General features: G+C 48.9%; 8 protein-coding genes across 8 annotated transcripts; 4 read left to right on the top strand and 4 right to left on the bottom strand.

Moving 5' to 3' along the window:
- Window positions 1-134: 134 nt before the first annotated feature.
- pmp47 (putative peroxisomal membrane protein Pmp47) lies at window positions 135-1,136 on the top strand (the record flags this gene model as incomplete). The annotated part of the gene is made up of 3 exons (XM_026742547.1): window positions 135-256; window positions 322-1,061; window positions 1,129-1,136. 3 exons carry the CDS (start codon window positions 135-137, stop codon window positions 1,134-1,136), a joined length of 870 nt encoding a protein of 289 aa, XP_026608392.1.
- Window positions 1,137-2,833: 1,697 nt separating this feature from the next.
- DSM5745_00530 (WD repeat protein) lies at window positions 2,834-4,642 on the top strand (the record flags this gene model as incomplete). The annotated part of the gene is made up of 1 exon (XM_026742546.1): window positions 2,834-4,642. The coding sequence occupies one exon, from the start codon at window positions 2,834-2,836 to the stop codon at window positions 4,640-4,642; it is 1,809 nt and encodes a 602-aa protein (XP_026608391.1).
- Window positions 4,643-5,322: 680 nt separating this feature from the next.
- Window positions 5,323-6,375, top strand: DSM5745_00529 (uncharacterized protein; the record flags this gene model as incomplete). The annotated part of the gene is made up of 1 exon (XM_026742545.1): window positions 5,323-6,375. One exon carries the CDS (start codon window positions 5,323-5,325, stop codon window positions 6,373-6,375), a length of 1,053 nt encoding a protein of 350 aa, XP_026608390.1.
- A 249-nt stretch (window positions 6,376-6,624) lies between these two features.
- On the bottom strand, window positions 6,625-7,592 carry DSM5745_00528 (uncharacterized protein; the record flags this gene model as incomplete). The annotated part of the gene is made up of 3 exons (XM_026742544.1): window positions 6,625-6,842; window positions 6,930-7,022; window positions 7,094-7,592. 3 exons carry the CDS (start codon window positions 7,590-7,592, stop codon window positions 6,625-6,627), a joined length of 810 nt encoding a protein of 269 aa, XP_026608389.1.
- A 309-nt stretch (window positions 7,593-7,901) lies between these two features.
- Window positions 7,902-10,121, bottom strand: DSM5745_00527 (putative AMP-binding enzyme; the record flags this gene model as incomplete). The annotated part of the gene is made up of 4 exons (XM_026742543.1): window positions 7,902-8,007; window positions 8,065-9,655; window positions 9,701-9,956; window positions 10,017-10,121. The coding sequence occupies 4 exons, from the start codon at window positions 10,119-10,121 to the stop codon at window positions 7,902-7,904; spliced, it is 2,058 nt and encodes a 685-aa protein (XP_026608388.1).
- Window positions 10,122-10,446: 325 nt separating this feature from the next.
- Window positions 10,447-10,827, top strand: DSM5745_00526 (uncharacterized protein; the record flags this gene model as incomplete). Its single annotated transcript, XM_026742542.1, has 1 exon — window positions 10,447-10,827. The coding sequence occupies one exon, from the start codon at window positions 10,447-10,449 to the stop codon at window positions 10,825-10,827; it is 381 nt and encodes a 126-aa protein (XP_026608387.1).
- Window positions 10,828-11,282: 455 nt separating this feature from the next.
- On the bottom strand, window positions 11,283-13,105 carry DSM5745_00525 (putative arginine transporter; the record flags this gene model as incomplete). Its single annotated transcript, XM_026742541.1, has 3 exons — window positions 11,283-12,343; window positions 12,400-12,822; window positions 12,895-13,105. The coding sequence occupies 3 exons, from the start codon at window positions 13,103-13,105 to the stop codon at window positions 11,283-11,285; spliced, it is 1,695 nt and encodes a 564-aa protein (XP_026608386.1).
- Window positions 13,106-14,713: 1,608 nt separating this feature from the next.
- Window positions 14,714-15,295, bottom strand: DSM5745_00524 (uncharacterized protein; the record flags this gene model as incomplete). Its single annotated transcript, XM_026742540.1, has 3 exons — window positions 14,714-14,810; window positions 14,876-15,158; window positions 15,208-15,295. The coding sequence occupies 3 exons, from the start codon at window positions 15,293-15,295 to the stop codon at window positions 14,714-14,716; spliced, it is 468 nt and encodes a 155-aa protein (XP_026608385.1).
- Window positions 15,296-16,493: the final 1,198 nt, after the last annotated feature.

Genomic DNA, 16,493 nt, shown 5'->3' with positions numbered 1-16,493 from the left:
TCGTATATCACTCCTTTCTGTGTTTCTCCCCATTCTCTTTTCAAAACACCCTTGCCTTCGCTGTCAAAACTTGCTTGACAGGATACCGCCTTCTTCAGCATCCGAGTTCGAAAGAGCATTTCTCGAAGTCCGTTATGTCTTTATCAAAGGTTGAGGACCCTAAAAGAGTGGCCGCCGCCGCCGCTGCACAACAGAGCGACAATATAGCGCACGCTCTGGCGGGCGCTGGTGGTGGGATACTGTCCATGGCTCTGACGTGCGTGCAACAAGTACACCCCTTTCTGGCTTACAAGCACATTCTCACAGAAATGGTTCTGCTAGATACCCACTCATCACCCTTTCAACCCGAGCGCAAGTGGAATCCAAACGTGCGCAGTCCTCGACTATTGACGCGATTCGCCGCATTGTACAGAGGGAAGGGATAATCGGACTTTATTCTGGCCTTGAGTCGGCGTTGTTTGGTATCAGTGTCACCAACTTCGTGTATTACTACTGGTATGAGTGGACTCGGTCGGCCTTTGAAAAGGCTGCCGAGAAGGCGGGTCGTTCAAAGAAGTTGTCAACAGTTGAATCGATGATCGCCGGAGCAATTGCAGGGAGCGCAACTGTGATGCTAACCAACCCCATTTGGGTCATCAACACCAGAGTGACCGCTCGCAAATCGGTGGAAAATGATCAATTCCTACCCGGAGCGCCCAAGAAGCAGCGGACATCTACTCTTGGAACACTTATGGATCTCCTCCAGAAAGAGGGTCCAACAGCGCTCTTTGCCGGTGTCCTACCTGCTCTCGTCTTGGTGATCAATCCTATTCTGCAGTACACCATCTTCGAGCAGTTGAAAAACATAGTGGAACGCCGCCGCCGAATGACACCAAAGGATGCATTTTACCTCGGCGCTCTTGGCAAAATATTGGCCACTTCAATCACATACCCATACATCACAGTGAAAAGCCGAATGCATGTCGCCAGTAAGGACGGGCCCAGGGAGAGTCTAAATGGGAGTTTAAAGAGGATCATCAAGGAAGAGGGTTATACTGGACTATACAAAGGCGAGTCTTTTGGTACGAATATAACCAGCAAAAATCATGCTTACACCTCTACAGGAATCGGACCTAAAGTAACTCAAAGCGCAATAACTGCAGCTTTCTTGTTCGCCTTCAAGGACGTTCTCTATGATTCAATGGTGTCACTCAGGAAGGGCCGTCTCTCAAAATAATATAGCAGGTTTCGGGGCAGCAGGAGACTAAGGTCCCCGGTCCATAATAATGGGGCCTGATCTACCAAGCCAACCCAACCCCACTGCGGAGCAGTTGTTGATTGGCTAACGGGTCTACGACTCTACGGTATGACTTTAGACTCTGCCTCATGCTTCCACAGATCTTTATCAATGTCCTACATATATTCAGTCAGTATTCTAGGATCTAAACTAGACTCGACTTGATAATGGACACCTGAATAATGTCCAAGCCGAGAACTTTGTGTGTCCTTAACTTCTTTTTGAGTTATCCCTGGGCAGAGGGCCTTGAGAAGTGAGCTTATATTGGGATATTCTTTTTACCCTTCAAAGTCTAATCTCCAACCTCTATTTATTGTAAGAAGTCAACTGTGACTTTTTCCTAGGCACAACTAAAGAAAATCCCAGTCAAATAGTACTACACTTTTGAATAATTTGTCAGGAATCAGCTTTCGCTGACCGCCTACTGCTTCCGGTAATAGTGGCTTTTCACGCGTTTCACGCGTTGAATATTCTGCCTTCCCCCAACACCAGTCAAGCTACCCATTCCTGTTTTTCTCCTAGATCATTTCACTTGTTTTGGTTCCTTGTTCTTCAAAGTGTGCCCTTCCAATAAAGCATTAACTAAAGTGTTAGTGTTCCATTACCCCATTTATTTTTAGCTCTAACCAATATTCCACTCAGGGTTTCCACCACCGAGCTCAACAATCATGCTTCTTTACCCACCTGATCTTCCTTGATAATTATGCGTATCTGGGTATGGTAATTCAATGCATTGAAAGAAATCAGGTAAGTATTCGAATTGAGCTCAGTCTTTTGATAAGTACTTAGACATCGTTACAGAGTCAAAACATGATTGAAATGGAAAAGGGTTCATTGCCTAAAAATCCCGGTACCCCGCTCCGTCTAGGCTCTGATGATCCAGCCGCGCGCAGTGAGGCAGAGAACCTGCTTTCAAAATTTATGAGAGGTCCATTTCAAGAGGCCCAGGATATAAGTCAACAGTCTGAAAACACCCCGAGTCCTTCACTCCAGTCCGCTGTGCCAAAAGTTCGAGCAAAGATACCAAGAGGGAATGTGCAGCTACGACCGCAAAGTAGCCCCCGACCACAGCCGGCCATTGCCTTGCCAGTGTCTAGGAGGAAAGCGTCAATTACCCTGCAAGAGTCGTCCTCAGAAACCTCATCACCTGACAGTGATATACCTAGGGCTGCGGTAAAACGACGTTCTGGCCGCTCAAGAGTTGGACCAGTAAACTATTACCAAAGGCTTTCTCTTTCTGATAGTGAAAGTGAGGAAGAAGTACACCCAGTTGAGACACCTCCCAAAGCCTTGTCACGAGGGAACCCCATTGTCATCCGTCCTTCAGTACTCGGAGCTTCCTCACATCGGGCCATTCAGCGAATAGATCCAGTAAACACCTTGTTGTCGCGGGAATTAGGCAGTCGCTATACGTCACAGCTACATGCAAAGTTTACAGGCGACTTTAAAGTGTGCAAAACATGGAAAGGGGCTTCTAACGATGTCATCTCGCTGGCATGGTCACCAGATGGAACAAGATTTGCAGCAGGGGCAACTGCACAGTGTGATGAGCACATGATGGCATATAATAGGAAGAACAATCTCTTGCTTGGCAACCTCGTGACCAATGAGCTGCATGAACTACCAGACCATTGCATCCAGCGTCCGAAAGACAGTGTTGTGAATGATGCACGTCTCTTCATGAGCGTCACTGCTGTACAATGGTTTGAAGACACTTTATACACCGCCAGTTACGACCACACTGTCAAGCTCTGGGATACCGCAAGAGGAAGACCTGCATGTTACAGGAACTTGAAGCATGACTCCAAAGTGGTTGTTATGGCACGCTCAAATTTTACCGAGAATCTACTGGCTACCGGAACGCATACCATTGGTTACTGGGACACGGACCAAGCTCATTATACAGCGCTTGAATTGCCACGGCCGAGATCAAGAAAAGCAGTGGACATTAAATTGGTACCAACATCAATAGCATGGGGTTCTACCTACGCAATAAAAGATTATCTGCTTGCAGGTATGTCTGAGAGAGAAGACGGGGTGGCTCAACATGGACTTCTCGCTGCCTACCGTGTCCGGGAATCATCGATCATCCCTGAATCTTTCTCTCCAAGCTCACAGAATGTCTTTGATATTACTTGGCATCCTGTGTTACCCATGTTTGCAATAGCTTGCACTGCTGGTCAGCAAGCTTGTCGCGGTACACAATCAACTGTGAATCTCTATGAGCCACTAAGCCGCAAGACTCGTGTCATGGAATTGGAGTGTCCAGCTCTAGACATGAATGAAGTATTATTCTGTCCATGGAACACCAACTATATTTCCGCTAGCTGTACGGACGGAATTACTTATGTTTGGGATAGGCGGAATCCTGATGAAATCCTCCACCGACTAAGGCACGGAGATCCTTTAAACCAACTTGACGAGGAACTTGACAGGGAGCTGGCAGACACTGGCGTCAGCATGCAGTTATGGGGCACGGCATCTGATCATTTCTACACAGGTGCTTCAGATGGCATGGTCAAGAAATGGAATATTCTTCGTGCCCCTGAAGATGTGCATGTGGAAGATGTCGCTTGTCTCGAGGAAGGGATAATGTGTGGCGCAACTTCACCCGACCGAACGAATCTACTGGTCGGAGATGTCTCTGGTGGGGTGCATCTCCTCTCTAACAGCCCCTTTATGCCTGACCAGTCTGCGACTTTCACATTCAGAGAAGGCCCCAATACCATGGATGAGTCCGATTCCGATTCCGGGGTGAAAGCGGCACGAGAATTAATGGCATCAGGGCAGATAGAACGGCATCCTCTATATGGACCGGGCAAGGGGCCTTGTTATAAAGGCCCATTTGCTGTATGGGCTCGACCCGCTGGAACACAGTCAGAACAAATTGCAGTTACTGGGCTCGAGCCAAGATATGAGATACGACAACTAGGTGGCATGGCGCCTAAACACAGGAAAGGCCTGACAGCTACAGCGCGCAAGGAGGTTGAGGGACACATCCTACTTGCTCAAATACGGAATAAAAAGCGTAGCGGGAACAAGAGGCGGAATCCTGGAACAATTGTCAAAACAGACGGCAATTTTATTGATCTATGCAATGAGCCTGATGAAGAGCACAATCCTGCCCGTAAGACTCCATCAAAGCGCAAACATATGAGGCCAGGAATGGGTATCCCTATTATCAGCAAAATTGAGCCTGGAGTTATAGATCTTACTGGTGACTCAGATACTGAGTGTTCCGCAAGTCTATCAAGCTCTGTGACATACCACGGAAAACCTCATGTGCTGGAAGATGAGGCGAGCAGTTCAGAAGATGACTTCTGGTTCCCGGACAGTGGTACCATAGACCCGAACTTTGCCGAGTGAAGGGATGTCACTTAGGCAGGCAATCAACAAGCAGCCTGGTTTGTGTCTCTGTATATAGCGCGCATGAATTAATGATAATAATTGCCATAGTAACCAACTGTCTACTTTGGCCTGTGCTCAACTTATATGCACCAAGTGTTCATGAGATACACAGCAAAGAAAGCCGAAATAGCCTAGCTACTAAGTACTCCTGCTTCAATATATCTTGTATGATGTCAGAGTCTCGATTCTGTGCTCCGTATATTTTTAAATGTATACTCTGTACATTCAAGCCAGCATGTACAAACATGCTCAGCCACAGTGCTTACAGAGTATGGTAACGCATCTGCATTATCTAAACAGCTGGAACTTTGATTTTCCAGTAGAAACAATTCATGTACGGAGTACATTGGACAAAGCAGCAGTGGCTGAGACACAGCCACAATCAGCAAAGGTTCCGGGACAGAGCAACCAATGATAGGTAACGTCACCGTGGACATTAGGTGCAATGCGGCAATCATAGGTAAAGGCTATATAAATAATCATCGATCGCCACATATCTATTCCAGAGTAACTCCTGCATTGACGTATGCACAATTCTCCAACAACTATACCTCTTTTAACTTGTATAGGCGGCTTTTGCTTCGTATTTATATTCCTCTGCTTCAAACTAAGTAGATTTCCACCCGGATCTGCTTTCGATGTCGTTCGCTCCGCCACCCGGTCCCCCTCCCCCATCTGTGCCCGAGGGCTGGAAAACACAATATGATGACAACTATAAACAATGGTACCTGTCTTCTCTCGATCATACTCCCACAACTGAAGCTAATCAAGCACCGCTCTATAGGTTTTTTATCAACCTAGCCACGGGCAGATCTCAATGGGAACCACCCCAATCCACACCATCAACCCCAGCGCCGGTCCCGGCCTCGGAACAACCGCACAGTAGCCTTACAGACCCAGCTCTGCCTTCATACGAGGAATCGGGACCGGGAAATCCCTCCGCCGTCGCCAGCGCCGAGGCCACAGACAAGAAAAACGCCCATCGCTTCTCCTCGAATAATCCGTATAACGGGGAGTCCGCATCCACCCCCGGAACATCCGGCGGCGGTCCCGGCACCACCAAAGGCACAGTCGAAAGCGATGCGGAGATGGCAGCGCGACTCCAAGCCGAAGAAGACAAAAAGTCCGGTTCCGCCGCTCCCGGCGCCGCAGCAGGATACTATAACAGTAACGACGCTCCGCATTCTCCGGCATCTTCAGCCTCAACGGCCGACCGAGATAAAGGCAAAGAGAAGAAGAAGGGCTTCTTCAGTAAGCTCATGAGCAAGGCTTCATCTGCTTCAGGATCACGGCCTGGCTATGCGCCTCCGCGGCCGCATCACCACCAGCAGGCCGCCTACGGGTATCCTCCCAATGGTGGCTATGGTGCTCCCAGCCCTGGACCTGGGTATGGGGGCCCCGGTGGGTATGGGGGCCCCGGTGGGTATTACCCGCCGCCGCAGGGGTACGGACCTCCAGTCGGGTATGGACCGCAACCTGGCTACGGGTACCCCCAACAAGGCTACCATGGCGGTGGAATGCAGCCGCAGCGCCGGCAAGGTGGAGGTGGTATGGGGATGGCCGGTGCGGCAGCATTGGGCGTAGGTGGTGGGTTGATTGGAGGTGCGTTGTTAGCCGATGCGATTGATGATGACCATGATGACTATGGTGGTGATTATGGCGGCGGAGATGACTTTGGTGGCGATTTTTAGTTCTTTTCGCTGAATTTGTAACTGTAATCAGTTGGCTATGATGGGTCTGTAACTCTGTATAGGGAGTTATGGTCTTTACGTATTACCTGATTTATGACCGTCAATGCCTAATGTTGCCCGTGTCCAGTATCTCCATGTGATATTTTCCGAGCATAGATATGCAATGTGAATGAAACAGCTTCATCCCTATCCGTACCTTCCACAAAACTTACCAACTAGTTGTAAAGCTATATAAATTCTTCGACCACCTCATCTTCTTCTCGCTCCCGCTCTATTCTCCTTCCCACTGGCGGCACCAGCACTCCCAGATTCAGCCACAGGAGCCGGTTGTCCCCGTGGCGCAGCTCCAGCCATCCATCCCGCAAGATCGAAGTTTGCAGGGCCACCACCTGCCATAGCACTCTGAGCACCAGAGATCGGCGACGCGCGAGACTGTTTCTCAAACTCCTCGCGCAGTTCCGGGTCCACTGATCGGTCCGTTAGCAAACAAGCTCGATACATACAAAGACAAGACTAAGCAAAAAATAAAGGATAAGAACAAGCAAGAGACATACTATTCTCCATGAGCTTGGGCATTCCAACGGTGAAACCCAGCGCCACGAGCGCAAGCAGAATCATGGGGTTCTTGAAGAGCGACAGCGGCGAGACTATTATATTAGAATTTGGCATCAGCGACCACCTCAAATCAGCCCGGAAGGGCATTGCGGGAAACACTTACAAGTCTGCCGGACCTCATAGAAGCCTTTCCTCCCGATAGCCCTCATATCAACAACGACCTCCTCGTCTCCATTTCCACCACCAGCTTTCCCGCCAGCAGGCCTAGCATACTTCTCAGCCCCGCGGTTCCCCCACTCATTCCCACGAAACGTCTCCCAGACACCCATCACCTCGCCCCTCTCATCAAGGTCAACCCTCAGCGGTGTAAAGACATATTCCGAGGATCGGATGTCGAGCAGGTATGAGCCGGAGATATCGTCTTGCTGGGAGGCCTTGTGCTCGGCTACAGCAAAGTCGGTAAAAACAAACCTCGCAGAGCGAGTGAGGGAGGCTTTTAGCGAATTCACGAGATTTATCGAGGTGAGTGTCGCATGAGTATCAGCGGGGAGAGAGTGAGGATTTGGAAGCGCCTGTGAAGGTGGGATTGTTATTGTTAGTTTGGAGGAAAGGGCTGCAGGTGTCAAGAATAGTAGGAAAGAAAGAGTAGTTAGGAGTTGCATTTTGGCTCGGTGAGGTTTGATGGGCTCTCACTGTGATGATGGAAGAAACTTGACGTTCGGGAAGCTGAGCTGATGCCAAGCGTCCCTCGAGCTTCCAGTCCTGATCACATGTTACAGTTGACAGTAAAGGTGGCTGCGCATATGCATATTCAATTCCCGATTAATATGTCCAGGTCTTCAGGATATAAGTCTATTCATCTGATATATTATACAGTTATGTTCCAGGCTCATACAAAGACTCACGCCGCCAGGTAGAAACTTGCTTATGTACAAAAAGGGTAACCGCAAACCCTTGCAGCCTTAGATAGACTACAACTTAGCCTTAGGAGCAGATTGCTCATTGTTGGCATCTTCGTATAGCTGATCGAGAAGCTGGCGATACTTCTTCACAACAGGTGGGCGTTTGAGCTTGAGACTAGATCTTTGAATTAGCATTCGCCCGAAATCAAGGCAAAGGCAATACAATACGTACGTCGGAGTCAGCAGGTCATTCTCTACTGAGAACGGCTCAACCATCAGAGCGCAATTCTTTACCCGCTCATATCCCGCGAGTTTATTCTTCTTAGCCACACGCTCGAGATCCTTCAATACAGCCTTCTTGATCTTGCTGTCCTGCAGTACTGCCTTGATGGCTGCAATGTCGGTAGGTGCAATGGTCCGACCAAGTATTTTGCTGGCGAATGGCGCAAACATATCAGGCTGTACACCGAAGATACCAACCAAGAAAGTCTGCATACTATCACCATGCACGTAAGCTTGCGCGAAGTAGCCCAGCTCCGACGTGATGATACCCTCCAGACGTTCAGGTGAGATGTATTCTCCTTGTGCCAATTTAAGAACATTCTTCCGGCGATCAATGATGATGATGCGGCCCATCTCATCAATCTTGGCGACATCGCCCGTCCGGAACCACCCGTCCGCAGTGATGGCCTTAGCTGTCTCTTCCGGGTTCTTGAGGTACTCCTTGAAGACATTAGGGCCACGAATCAGAAGTTCACCGCGGGGAAAAGGTTTATCATCCACCGAGTATTCCATGTCCGGTAGGGACAGCAGACACACCTCCGTGCAGGGAGCAACACGTCCGCAGTTGCCAGATGAGACATCCTTGGGAGACTGTGCGCATGCCATAGCATAAGTCTCAGTTAGACCATATCCTTGAGAGAAATCGGCGCCAATGGCTACTCGCAAAAAGTCGTGCAGAGAAGGATCCAAAGGCGCAGATCCCGAAACCAGGGACTTTGCACGTTCTAAACCAACGGCTGCAGCAACTTTCTTGGCCCAAATCCGATCATACAAAGCGTGCTTTACAGTAGCTTTGCTGGGATCCGGGTTCTTTAGGTTTGCGCTCTTCGCCGCAACTATGTGTTTGGACAGAGCTCCTCGAAAGCCAGGGGCCTCAACGGTGGCAGCGCGAATGGCAGTTCCAAATCGGCTGAAAAGGCGAGGAACGGATACAAATCCAGTGGGCTTGAGCACCTTGAGGTCATCGACTAGTTCCAAGATATTTCCATGGAAATAACCGATGCGAGCACCGGACCAGAGTGCCGCGTGTTCCGTAAGTCGTTCAAAAATATGTGCGAGGGGAAGATACGACGGAAATGTATCATCCCGCGCGTGAGACACGGCCACCAGAGCGCCAGAAGCAGCAGCAACCGCGTTCTCGTGTGTAAGGACCACGCCCTTGGGAGCACCTGTGGTACCAGAAGTATAGTTGATAGTGACAATATCCGAGGGTTTGGGGGGATTGAGAGGGCGGTTAGCGGTCGCGCCCAGAGCTTCAACTTGGTCTATGCTGTAGATGGTAAGGTCATAATCAGCGGTCATGCTTTCCAGCAGAGCGCGCTTGGACTGGCCGGCCGGTTCACCCGCGTCGAGTGAGTCTAAGCTGACGATAATCTTCAGGTTGGGAAGAATAGGCTTGAGCTTGATCAATGTTGGGATGTGAGGCAAGGAGGTCACAACACAGCTCAACTCGGCGTGATTGATGATATATTCCGTCGCATCTGAGGCAAGAACATCGTAAATCGAGACCGAGTACAGGCTTTGCGACATGCATGCCAGGTCTAAAAATCAGCATTATACTGCGATGGCCCGTGAGAACAATATACCTGTGATCTGCCACTCCGGACGATTCTGGCACCAGAGACCAACACCGTACTGCCCGGTTTGAACACATTTGTGCTTGTGATGTAGCTCCACCAATCCAGCACCGAAGTCGGTGCGCCGTTTCTGGACCGTGCCATAGCTCAGCCATTGATATTGACCCCAGGTCTTCGTCGCCGGATCGTAAGGACGCCATCCAAGACAATCGGCCTTAGGGGTTGCGTTCGCAGTCGACTCGAAAATCTCGTGGGCAGTGGTGACCTAAAGCCGTTAACTCCAAGCCCTCTGGTAGGCCAACCTATATGGAGGCTCTGCGCGTACATCGGGGTCCAACGTTTTGACCAACTCCTGCTGTGAATTCCAAGAACGGTAAATAGGGCTCCGTCCTTCCTTCTGCGTGCTCGGTATAGCGACAGAATAAGGCATGCCTTTCGGAGGCTCCTGAGTGAGCTCCGCTGCACGAGCATAGTGAACCCGCTCATGAGAAAAAAACATGGCTACGAAAAAAAAAAAGCAATGTGCCAGCGTAACTTGATCAACCGTACACCGAGGGGATCGATAGGGAGAAAGACCGGGTCTAGAAACTGAGAGGCCGGAGATAGATCAGAGGAGCAACTCCGTGCTATCAACGTTGGTGGACGGTGAGAAAAAAAAAAAAGGATAAATGTCTAATGTCTACTGAGAGAAGCGAGCAAAAGAGAAAAGAAGGAGAAAGCTGGAACAAAGGATTAGTTCTGGTCTACCATCGACCATGAAGCGGCAGTTGGAAAGTCGTGCAGCAAACGGGGATAGTCGCCAGCTCCGAAATTTAGAGATGTCCAATGGAGACCCAGTGGGCCCGCCCGTTTACGGAAAGAGCCTCGGTACTTTCCTAGCTTCGAGGTTTCCACAACAAGCAGAAGGAAAAGAGGACTTGAAGCCGAGGCCGGAACTCGAGAGACACGACACAGTCCAGTATTCTATTCGCTGCAAAGATATCGCCCAGGACTTGATGAAGTTGGCGCTGTCTTGTGACTATCATTTGTTCACATGGCTCCTTTTAGACTGCGCAGCTACGAAGTACATTGTCATGGCTGAGACCAAAGCTGTAATTCTTGCCAAGGATCAAGAGGTCAAATGGGCTCCTCTGTGAAGCTGCACGTGCATTGTGAACTCATAATTGCTCAGTTTATGTCCACAGCATGACCACTAACATCGGTTTCGGCTACGTACGGAGTACGTTGAACGCCATACTTAGGCGGCGGGTGGTCGCCACCGACCACGGGAAGGACCAGAAAGCGCAGGAGTACCCCGTGGATACTTACCCCGTCGATACTCCCACGTTTTCAGCGTCGAATCCCGAAATTGATAAATGAACAGTCAGAATCAAGTTGCTTTAGGTAAATACATTCATCTATTATACACATGAAAATGCACCACAACAATCGTGAAATATCAATTCAAGTCACCCAACTCCATGCGATGCAGACATCAAATATGTAAACTCATAATGTACAAAGCGGGGATGGTCAGAAAGACGAATACATCATAGCTGAATCCTCTCCGATGCATGTAGTTATTGACAGTATAATGAGAGGGCATGACAATCTACGAAAAGATTGAGGTATACACCCGTTTGTACCACTTCTCGTCGGATATGGTAGTCTCCCAGTATTCGTTCTCCAGCGCAATACGGCCTGTGTCGATATCCGCCTCAATAGGGCGAACAAACGCGGGTCGGTAGACGATCTTGTGGCCAAGGTAAAGGACGACGAAGAGAATCACGCTGATGTAGGCAACGAAGAAGTCCGACACGCTAAACTTGATGAGCCAGGCAGTGAATCCCTGGGTTAGGATAATCAAAACGTTGAAGAAAAGCCCATACCATGAAAACCATGGCTGCCACAACGCCTTATAGGGGAGGAGGTCCCGAGAGATGTTACGAGCTTCGAGAGCACGCATGAATGCTAGATGACATCCCAGAATGGACGCCCATGAAATCAGACCGGCCACACTAGAGATATTCAGAAACCAGTTGAAAACAGTAGCGCCAGAATTGGAAACGTTCATAAATCCAAGTAAGCCAAATGCTGACGCGAACGCCACACTGTAGTAAGGCACACCGTTCTTCGAGGTTTTCTTGAAGAAACGGGGAGCGAACCCTTCCTGGGCAAGGCCAATCAGGATGCGACTGGCGCTATAAACGTTGGAGTTTGCGGCGGAAAGAACCACAGTCAGCAGAACCGCGTTGATGATGTCTGGCAGGACTGCCACCCCAGCATTGTTGGCCACTATGACAAACGGGGACGAATTCGCGTCGTTTCCATTCGCGTTTAGGAGCTGGTTATCGTCACTTTTCACAAGTATGCCGATGAAGAAGATCGTCAACACGAAAAAGAACAGGATACGGAAAAACGTTTTGCGGATGGCCGAAGGCACAGTTTTGCGAGGATTCTCAGTCTCGCCGGCAGCAATACCAACCAGTTCCGTCCCTTGGTAAGCGAAGGCAGCCTGGACGAGAACAGCCCAAAAACCAACAAATTTGGCTGTCGAATGAGGATGAATACCCTCGTAGGCTACGAATGGACCTGGATCTACCCAGTAGCGAAATCCAATATAGCCTTCTTGTCCTGCGCCAGCGTTGATGCAAACACCGAAAATCATGAAGCCTAGTACAACAGTCAGCTAGGACAGCGTAGATCCAACGAAGCCTGTTCTGACCCACCTATGACAGTAAGGACTTTGATGCTAGAGAACCAAAATTCTAGCTCGCCGAAGAAGCTGACTGGGAGCATGTTAAAGAGTGTGATGAAGACCCAGAAGACGGCAATGAAAATCGCTATGTTGAGATCCTTGTTCCAGAATTGGATGATTAACCCGGTTGCCGTGAGCTCGAGGGCAAAGGTGATAGCCCAGGAAAACCAATAAATCCAACCCATAGCAAAACCCAAACTAGGGTCAATGAATCGAGTAGCGTAGGAGGTGAAGGCACCAGGAATGGGCAGGTAGGTAGCAATCTCTCCTAATGCCGTCATAACTGAGAAGACGATGGATCCAATGAAGATGTATGCAATCAAAGCGCCGACAGGGCCTGCGGTCGAGATAGCACTGCCGCTGCTAATAAAAAGACCGGTGCCAATCGTGCCACCTGCATGCACATTTGTTAGCGCATTTCTTCAACAGACCCGCCGATTCCGCGGGATATCGCCCGGAAGCATACCGATGGCAATCATCTGCAAATGTCTGCTCTTGAGCTTCCGCTTAAGGTCTGGTAGGGGATTGGACTCGCGACCGGCGCCATGTTTCTCGCAGTCTGCATCGTCCAGGCCGAGAGGTGATTGTGCGGCAGTGACCTGGACGGCTTCATCGTTGATCATTTTGTCCTTTCCTCCCTGGACCGCCGTGCTGTTGAGGGCGTGCTCGTAGGACATGGCTGGCCCTAATGAGTCAGTCCAATGGCCGAGGATTCCGGAGACTAGAGGTCAAGGGTGCCTGCTATGAGCTTAAAGGACGTATAGATAGATGAGGTGAAAGATGGAAAGAAGAAGAGAAGACGGTTCGCGTGGAAGAAAATGTCAGATCTGGCTCCACCCAGACCAGACTCTGACTCTTGCTTTCAAACGCGCGGAAATCGAAGCAATTTGAAGGGGGCGAGAGACCCAGAAGAACCCCAGGACCGCACTTTTAGGGAATTTCTCCCGTCTTTGCGGAGTGCGTCAAGAGATAAAGAGATATGACAAAATGGCAGCAGTAATGGAATCCATGGAATAGAAGATGTTATGTAAGGAAAACTAGGAAAAATGAGGGGGACCTGGTCGAGTCTCCTCATGGTGGGCGATGAATCCTGAATGGGATGCAACGCTGGCTCTCTATCCAGGAACCTCGACCACGCCTTCTGGAAAGATTTTTGCTCTTTGCCTCGGAGTCCGCCGCATATGTCATTGCCTGCTATGGGATGGCATCGAGCTACAAACCCAATCATGGCCCTCAGAGCCCCTGAGAGTGTGGGGAGCATTGCTGCTTCCGATGTGGGCCGGAAAATTTGAAGGTTTTTCTCTCTTGTAAGTTTAGGTACAGTAGTTGCGGATGCGCCACCAGAGGCAAATTGCCAGATACTAATTAGCCGCCTACCTAAATCTTGGATAATGGGCGGAGAACTTCTCCTCGATCTTATTTCAATCATTTACTTTTTAGAGTTTTGTTTAAAGTCTTCTAGATAGCATTACTCGAATTTAAACCTTTATATATCTGTTTAGGCTAGCTATTGTACCATATCACGAACTCGTAAGAGGCTGAGAGACAAGCAATTCCAAGCAGCCGGGCCGACACTGGCCAGAACCATTAACATGGATGTATAATGTACGAGAACTAACACTTTTCGTTTGGTGAATACGATGTATACCGTGACTGATTCTGTAGTAGACATTGTAACAAGAGAAATCAGATTAATTTCCATGGGCATTGTTCTTGCCGCTTGGCTCCAGATAAAACGCAGTCGCCGCGCTCAGGACCTCAGGTACGGATTAAACAGAGATTATTAGGATCCCGCCCGGCCGCCGAGTCTCCATAGCTTGGCGCCCTAGGTACTCCGTAGCCAGCCTCGGAAACCGGAATGTCGGATACAACGCCGGGCCAAGCTCTGGGATGCAGAACATAACTCAGCCTAGCTTCACAAATATGCTAGAGCTTTCATTGCTTGGTAGTTAATAAATGGTGCGAACTATACTAATCCATGATCAGGTACACTGGGCCGGAATGTCTGAGCTTTAGGGCAGATGCAGCCATTATAAAGATTAATTCAGCACCGTGCCTTAGCTGGATCATATATCAAGTACAAAAGGGTATTGAACTATATCAGATAATATATCCTGGGTATCCACAAGCTCAAAGTCATGCATAGCGCGGAATAACAACAGCATCGAAAAACATCGCAAAGCATTAATCTCTGGAGCATCCAATGACGTCATGGCGCCGAGTACCAAGTACATACTACAAAGCGCTTCATTTCAGGCTGCGTGGGATATCAATGATGACCAAGCTCAAGGCACATGGGCAGTAGGAGGCTGAGGGCCAGGAGCAGAATCCCTTCGGAGAGCGCCCATGGTGTTCAGAACGGTTGTGGCCAAGAACAAAACCCTAAATGTCTCCATTAGCGATTGTCCCAGGGTTCCGCTCCTTTTTTTTTTATTTGGGGAACCTACCAGTTGAAAGCACCAAACGCCGCCGCAGCTTGCAATCCCTGGCACGGTGACCAGTTGGAGCAGCCCCGAGCGTCACCAAGATCAACAGCCAAAGCAATGAAACCAGCAAACCAGAAGATCATGGTGACTGCATCCACGGCCACGAGAATCCAACAATGGGCGATCACAGGCAAAAACCTCGGCGCCAGGATGAAATATGGAACGACGATGAAGATTGTCCAGACACCGTTGAATAGCATGAAATTGACGGTATCCCACCAGTGGCCATCGGTTACATTTACAGCTGGAAGAGTCAGCGCATGCCAAGTAGGTCAAGTCTCGAGGGAACGAACCATGTCCTGTTAAGCCCAATACGATGACGGCAAAAACGGCCTGTACACCCCGCAGGATATAGAACAAAGGTAAATCGTATCTGGCCATCTTGATGGAGGTTGGTGCTATAATAGGATCGTTAATGAGGGGAGTTCTAAATGCACTCTGAAAATGATTGGATCAGCAGACGCGGTTTATATAGACAACAGTAGATGTACCTTGGTCTGGGTATCTGTTCTTAGATTTTTTATGGAGAAGAAAAGAGTAATCTTTGTCGCGGTAGGGTATGGAACGAGGTCAGGTGCAGGTGCAGGGCTGGAGTTCTAAATAATATATATGGCAAACGAAGCCGAGCTGGGCGCTGGACAAAAATGAGCTCATAAGCGGAGCTCGTAAATATTCGCAGCCACAAAAGCCATCCCATTTTAGTCTGGCGTGTGATGGTCACTGATGAAGGAATTCGGCTGCCTTGCAAAAAGTGTGGCTCGGCGCATTGAACACGAGACACGAGTACGCTGCAGATCACCAAACACGACGAAGGATCTCATCTTTAGAGCTTTGGCTTTGCACTTACTAATTATATCTTAATCTACTGCTATTATCGCGGATTTTAGGCAATATTATGCGCTAGTCGTCAGGCCAGGTCCTCTATAACTTAGCCGAACAGAGTTATGAATTATGCAGTGTAATATGGCAGAGATATTTAATGCTCACTGGCCGGACCCTGTATCGAGGCTCTTTAGCAAGGCCCACTGTGATATCCACAGCCGATGGACACTGCACTCCGGAGTCAAGCACCCAATTTATGTGAAGGAGCACTCCGTAAAACTACGCGCCATTAACAGGTAATATGATGATAAGGGCATATTAGGATATAATAAGAGCGAAACTTAATAAAATTTAGAGAATACTAGCAACCAGCTATATAGCAAATAAGGTAGTGCAGATGTCATCGGAAATTCAGGCAGTCAGGCAGCAATAGGACAGCAAGCGCACGTCACGCTGGTGCAGAAGGATGACATCACCACCCTTTTAAACATGTACAGTATCAAAGGCCAACCCCAATGTACAGAGTAGTATAGTTGGTTGGCCATGAGTTAGTCCCCGTGTATAGATCACTCTGAGATTCCACTGTTCTCCTCTTAACAATCCCTTACTGACTTGATACTGATCTTATAGTACATTTTTTTGTTATTGGTTAGCCTTAATTTCATAAAGTCATACAGTATTTATACAAAGCTTTTTTGTTATGTTAAATTTAATAATATCTAAGAAGTACTAGCTACATGGATAACCAAGATACAGG

Source organism: Aspergillus mulundensis, assembly GCF_003369625.1.
Source record: "Aspergillus mulundensis strain DSM 5745 chromosome Unknown scaffold_0, whole genome shotgun sequence".
Lineage (NCBI taxonomy): Eukaryota > Fungi > Ascomycota > Eurotiomycetes > Eurotiales > Aspergillaceae > Aspergillus > Aspergillus mulundensis.
Note: the sequence above shows the minus strand (reverse complement) of the source record. Positions and strands in the feature narration are given on the sequence as shown.